This window comes from Setaria italica, chromosome VIII, assembly GCF_000263155.2.
Source record: "Setaria italica strain Yugu1 chromosome VIII, Setaria_italica_v2.0, whole genome shotgun sequence".
In the NCBI taxonomy this organism is placed as follows: Eukaryota; Viridiplantae; Streptophyta; class Magnoliopsida; order Poales; family Poaceae; genus Setaria; species Setaria italica.
Window position 1 is genome coordinate 7133188 of NC_028457.1, and position 6678 is coordinate 7139865.

Below are 6678 nucleotides of genomic sequence, written 5' to 3' on the forward strand. Positions count from 1 at the left end.
TTAGTTTAACCTTAATTTTCCGCATTAAGTTAAGTTAGTGATCATGATTAGGCTAAGCTAAGATCCTGTTTATGTTAATGCTAGATTAAGTTAAATCTAACAGTACTTCCTTAATGGATCACTTTGATTGGTACTCTAGAGTGCATAGAGCTTGAGTACTGCACGAACTTGCAGAGTTGCCTACAGATATAGGGAACTTGGAAAGGCTGCAAGTTCTGAATATACAGGGTTGTTGGAGACTCAGTGGCATGCCATTAGGGTTTGGACAGCTGATTCGCTTAAGAAGGCTTGGCTTTGTTGTTGGATGTGGTGAAAATGATGCAAGCATCTTGGAGCTTAAAAATCTTGATATGTTGTGTGGCCACTTGGAAATTACTAACCTTAGATATTTGAGGGATCCAAGTTATGCGCAGAAGGCTTGCTTGAAGCAAAAGAAAAATTTGCGATGTTTGAAGTTGACATGGTGGTCTTCAAGTGGAATGGAAGAAGAATTTGTATTAGACATGGAACACGACCTGGGTGTGCTGTGTGCTCTTGAACCACCACCAGAAATTACAATGTTGGAAATTTGTGGTTACCGGGGTCCCAGTTTGTCCTGTTGGATGAGCAAGGAATGTGATTCATCTTATTTGGAAGGCATTTTTAATAAAACCTGTCCATCTCGCTTCCATGATCTAACTCAATTGATGCTGGAACAGTTACCTAATTTGAAGCATATTCGAGGACCTGTGGGGTTGCCTTCACTGAAGACCTTCAATCTGCAGGGAATGCCTAGTTTGGAAGAGCTGTGGACTACAACAGGTGGACTGGAAATTGGGGAGGAAGAAGTGGGAGTACAATATTGTTTCCCTGTCCTTTCAGCGATGTTCATAGGGAACTGCCCGAAATTGAATGTGACCCCCTACTTTCCACCATCTTTGGAGCAATTGCAATTGGGAAAAAGCAATGAGCAGCTGAAGGTCATTCTACCGTCAGTTTCATCCTCATGCCAGTGAATGCTCGTCTTCCTTGAGCACATTTGCTGAGATTCACCTGAAGAAACTGAAACTAGAAGAAATGACGGCATCATCAACTGGTTGGGAATTACTGCAGGAGCTCACTAAACTGGAGACCTTGGAAATTCGTCTCTGCAATGACCTGAGAGAATTACCTAAGAGCATGCGCAGCCTCTTAACTCTCCTGCGGCTGCATATTGATGGGTGTTCCGCCCTTGATGTGCTACCCCGATTGGCTTGGCGAGCTGTGGTCGTTACGAGAGCTAAGTGTTGTCAGGACCCCGATGATTGCCAGCCTCCCTCAATCGACCAAGAACCTTACGTTCCTTGTCGAGTTAAAAGTTGTTGGCTGGGTAAATTTGAGCCAACTACCTGAGGCAACTCAGCACCTCAGCTCTCTCCAAGTTCTCAGCTTGGAAGGATGTGGCGCACTGACTATGCTACCAGATTGGATTGGACAACTCTCTGCACTTCGATTGCTCCGTATAGACCGTTGCTCTGCCCTTCAATCCCTTCCCCATTCCCTAAAACAGCTGACAGCTCTCCGGAGTTTGTCCATTACTGACTGCCCTGGTTTGGCTCGACGTTACAAGAAAGAAGCGTGAGACGACTGGCACCTAGTCTCACATATTCCTCATTTTATGTGCTTCTAGATTAGCAGAGCTGAGGACCGACATACCTTCTCTCCCAGGACACATGAACATCATTAATCCTGATTTACCTGAAGCCTTGATTCAATAAATCTGGCCTATGAGAGTTTCTTTTATGTTTACTGCTATTTTTTTCCCTGTCATATTTCTGTAGATTCAATTTTCTAGCCATGTCGTTACTCAGGACTCCAGTTTATCTTTCCTCTTATCCTACTTGATCGTTCCCATTTGTGTAAGAATCTCATCCATCTAGCAAGGAGGTAATGGTTTTACAATTTGCCGTTCAAGATAGATTGCTTCATTGCTTTTATTTTTCACAGAATATATTATCAGTATTCCTGTCTGATGACAGTAGCAATAGCAAACAAACACATCCTCATCTGCTTTCTAATTAAATTCCTGATTTACTCTCGTAATGTAACACTTCAGCATGATGCACCCATGCAGAGAATTACTGCCACCTTCAGAACATTATTCAGAGAGTGGTCAATGTATTATTGGCCTCCAATATTAGCCAATGTTCACTCTGATCGAAATTTGATCAAGTTCAGTTTTCCTCCATGTGGATTATTTTGTAACAGCTTCTGTATATTGATGTGCCATCCCAAGAAAGTGAAAACTCCCATTAATATCCCTGGCGCCTGAAAGCAAAATATGTTAAAGGCTTGAGAGTTGAGATGCCTTCAAATTGATGGCTTTGGTTTATCTGGATTGAAGTTCTTCTGAAAAGTACGTGTATTGTGGATTTCTATGATTATATCTATTCCATTATAGGAGTATAGGACGGAGCTTAAAACTTTCTAATCATGTTTCTTGTATGATCCAGTGAGGACGAAGAAGACACATTTCCTGGTTGGTGTTCTTCTTTTGAGTGCATATGAACAAAAAACTAGGATTGAGATTGATTTACAGTTTTACCCTACACTTCATGTTTATTAAATTTTTATTTCGTGAAATTTGTTAGCTTCTTGAGCACATTCAGATCGATCCTGATTCAACATCCATGAATTCAAGGCTACAAAAAGCATGAAAATAAATGCAAATATAGATTAAGGTTCTTTTTGTTAGGTTCTTTTTGCTGCAAATAACAACTTAATATTGTTGATGATCTGAACTATAATTAAAAACCTAAATGCCGGATGCCTTGGCTCCACGCACTACCCAAAGGTCTCACATGCAAAGCACCATCAGCTGTTGGGCTGATCAGTTCTTTCCGTTGCATTCCATTTCAACAAAATGATGAAGTCTAAAAAAGTTTCCTTTATTTCTTCCTACTAAATTGTTAGGTAATAGGTATCATGCAAAGGAAAAGTACAGCACAAACACAGGGCCATAAAAAAGGGGATATCTGTAGATCTCTTGAGATCTTGTCGTTGATCATTTGGTACACACAAGCTTGCAGAAAAAATAGTACTTCGTCAAGAAAAGCAAGCTCCCCAAAGAATATTGCTATACAAACGCGCTGATGCGTCATCATCCACAGCATCTGTTTTCTATTCACAAGTACTAACAAAAAGTGTACATTAGCCTCCAAAGGCAAAGATGCCATAGGACATCTACAAATAGAACATAGTACAGGAGAGAGAGGTGACTGCGTCAAGAAAATACAGAAGATTGTGCGAGTATACATTGGTGCCACTGCCCCCAGTATTTTGTCCACATTAATCTCTCTGATGTGCGAATCAGTCATACTATTTAGGCTAAATTACAAGTCCTTTTGTTTACAACATGAAGATCGCATGCCATAGAGAAATCAGCCATTCCATGATCACTTCACATCTGGAAATTTGTTGCCTCCTTGAGCTTCTTGTGCTATGTGACAATGCTGCTGCTGGTTTCCATGGAGGGGTCACAAGAGACACATTTTTCGTTTGCGTGGTGGCCTTGTCATCATTTTAGTCTTGGCTTACTCCATTTTTGCTTTTGTTTGCCCTGAAGAAAGCATAGCACCCAGTTCGCTTTCTGCGCAAACAAATTAAAGAAGAGGTGATTAGATGCAGTGGTTCGAATAGAAAGATTTGTCGTTACTTGAATTACATATGCTCCAATAGTTAGTTGGAATGTGATGATTTGGTTAGCAAATGCAGAATGAGACATAAAGCATAGATGCAATGATTGGGCTTCAGGTGACAATCAGCCAGTCTTGAACTTTTCATGAGAGAAATAAGGGCCAAAGTAGGCATCATGAACAGATATACTATATATGTAACTATAGGTCCCAAAATAGATGAATGATTGGATCCAACTGCCACTTACTCAAATGATCCACAAAGATGCAATACTATATTAAACAAAAAACTAGCAATCTGTTATCTGATTATCATATTTAAATTTAACTTGAAGGGATAACGGCTAGCAGTCTAGGCACTAATCACATTTGTGATTAATACTGTAATCCTTGGAATTCAGAAGAAACCAATGTGTAAAAGATCTTATCATGCAATGGTAAGATTTCAATAATTAACGTCCATATGCAATTTTTTATGAAACTATTGATAAATTCTGGAACAAAAGGAGAAGACTTTAGAAATAAGGATCATGTGAAGTCATGTCCCCTTTTGTATTTTGGTAAGAAGAAAGCTGAGCAGCAGGAATTGACTGCAAAGTTGGGTTGTGATGCAACAAGAATTGACTTCAAGCGATGACTCTGCCGTGTTGACCAGTTTGTCTCCGTTCCACAATTGATGACTTCACATTAGCTTCCAGATAGGGGCGCAGTGAGTTGAAGCGATTTCAAGCAGCCTGAACCGTGCAATTTTTCACATGGGACGCATTTGCTGACAAAATGGGTGTGCTTTGATCCAGTCTACTGCCATCTACGTCCTTGGATTTTTATAAGTGGTTCTGTGTGTACCAAGGACTTCAGTAGTTGGTATTTTCCAAATGTGTGTTCTGTTTTATTTTTTGAAACAAACCTAAAATTTATGTTCTAGAAGACTGGAAGTGTAGAACAGCTGTTTGTATATACCATCTGTTGAAAAAGTATAATTGCGCTCTTTTAAAATAAAAAAAATCTTCTAGAATAGATATTAGTCTCTTCCATCCGTTCAAAAAGTTCCTTTATCTTGTCTCTTTCTTTAATGCCAAAACAAAAATTTTCCCTCCCTTTTCTGCGTCTGCAGGAAAACTGTACAATAATGTGCTAGTTTCTTCCTGAGTTCCGAAATCTAACTGAAATTTCACATTCACTAAATTTCTAGTAGCTCTATAACAGTATCAATAAGCTTTAAAAAGATAATCCAAAACTAGAACTGAAGAAGTTCCATGAACCTTAAATTGCACTGCTATTCCCCAATCCAAGAACCCCAAAACGTCTTTTTTAAAAAAATAAAATAGGAGACGAATTATAACAAAAATAGCCGCTTGTAGTGCTAAAGTTTTCCAGTTCATCAACCTGAACTAAATGATTTAGTTGATGAACTAAATCAAGAACGAATTGAAAAAAGGAAGAGAAATTACCTGCTCCAACTCCTGGCGGGCGCTCTCGGATTGACGCTGCCATTGACATGTCCATTCCTGATGCTGCCGGTGCTGCTGTGGCTGCTCCCGGTGCTGCTCGTCCGGCTGCTGCTGCCGGCCTCGCTGAACTCACTCTTGTTCCACCACTCCTCCTCCTGCGCCTGCGCCGGCGCCGCCTCCTTCTTCCCCTGGTTCTTCTTCTTCTTCTTGCCGTCCTTGGCGGCGTCCGGCCGCGGCGAGACCTTCTTCTTCCTGCCCATGGAGAGCGGGAGGAAGAGCTTGATGAGCAGGCCGGTGTCCAGGCTCACGCTCCGCTCCAGGCTCCGGCTCCTCTGCTTCCGCATCGTCCTCTGCTTCCTCCCCTGCTTCTTGCCGTCCTCGACGGCCGCTGCCGCGACTGCTGGCTCGTCGCTCACCTGAACGGCGGCGGCGGTGGCATCGGTGTGGTGGTGTCGGGCGGCGGCGGTGGCATCGGTGTGGTGGTGTCGGGCGGCGGCGGCGGCGTTGGACGGTTGCGGCAGGGGATCGGGAGGCGTTGGCGGGGACGGCGACGAGGAGGACGCCGCCGGGTGCTCGACGATGTCGCGGAGGGAGAGCTCGTACGCGGACTCGGGGAGGCCGCGGACGAGGTCAAGCATCTCGCGGCGGTACCCGGCGATGGCCTGCGCCCGCGACGGCGAGCTCCCCGCCGACGCCGGGTAGAGCCGGTGGTGGTGGTCGGGGTTGTGGTGGTACGCCCACAGCTGCGGCGACGGTGTGCCGGAGCTGTAGTCCGGCGAGGCCTGCCGCGATGCCTGCAGCCACCGGACCTCCTCCTCCTCCGCCTTCCGCGGCGCCGTCGCGCTCCCCGCTGGCGGCCGCGGCGGCAGCAGCCCCCGCGCCGGCGAGCCCGGGAAGCTGAACTCCACCCGCCGCTGCATCGCGCTACCAAAGAAGCCGACGGCCTCTGTCCGGAGCAGCGTGGTTGGAGAGAGAGAGAGAGAGAGAGAGAGAGAGAGAGAGAGAGCGTGGGGAGGGTGGAGGAGGGGAGCTGGTTGGGTATTAACGGCGTCGTCGAGCCTCAAGCAGGGGAGGAGGGTGATGAGGTGAGCGGAAAGCGATGGCGGGTGGGTGCGCGGCCGGAGTCGTCGCGGCGATTTAAATCTCCACTATTTTTTCCCTCAGCGGCGTTTAAATTCGCGCACCGGATCTCATCGGACTGGAGTGGTGAATCGGTGCAGTGGTGGCGCCTGGTGCGTTCTCGGACGGACGCCATGAGGACGGCACGGCTTTATTATTATTTATTATTTCAAAAAGTAGTTATAAATTTATTTCTGAAAAATTTGGCGCGGCACGGCATGGCGGCTTTTATTTTCAGGGAGTAAATGGAGATGAAGACAGGCACCGTTTTCACACACTACACCGTGGAGTTCGGGTTTCGAGGTAGGCTCTTTGGTGTAGGTGGGTGACGGCGATCAAAATGCCATGTATTGAATCGAAATTAAACTGATCTGATAATGATCAGAGTGGTGAAGGATTGGTGACTTGCTTTCTATTTAAGATGATGAGAGGACTTGAGTGGTTGTAGTTCAACA

At 44.9% G+C, this 6678-nt stretch overlaps 1 protein-coding gene across 1 annotated transcript; it reads right to left on the minus strand.

Annotated features, from left to right (window-relative positions):
• Positions 1 to 3091: 3091 nt before the first annotated feature.
• On the minus strand, positions 3092 to 6126 carry LOC101784670 (serine/threonine-protein kinase WNK4). Its single transcript, XM_004978879.3, has 2 exons — positions 5105 to 6126; positions 3092 to 3607 (listed from the first exon to the last, which is right to left on the minus strand). Exons 1-2 carry the CDS (start codon positions 6022 to 6024, stop codon positions 3541 to 3543), a joined length of 987 nt encoding a protein of 328 aa, XP_004978936.1. The 5' UTR covers positions 6025 to 6126; the 3' UTR covers positions 3092 to 3540.
• Positions 6127 to 6678: the final 552 nt, after the last annotated feature.

Excerpts from the sequence above, each read along its gene's own strand:
- LOC101784670 (XM_004978879.3), bottom strand. The coding sequence starts at position 6,024 with ATGCAGCGGCGGGTGGAGTTCAGCTTCCCGGGCTCGCCGGCGCGGGGG. Across the intron at positions 3,608-5,104 it reads CCCGCCAGGAGTTGGAGCAG|AAAGCGAACTGGGTGCTATG; the intron begins GTAATTTCTCTT and ends TTGTTTGCGCAG.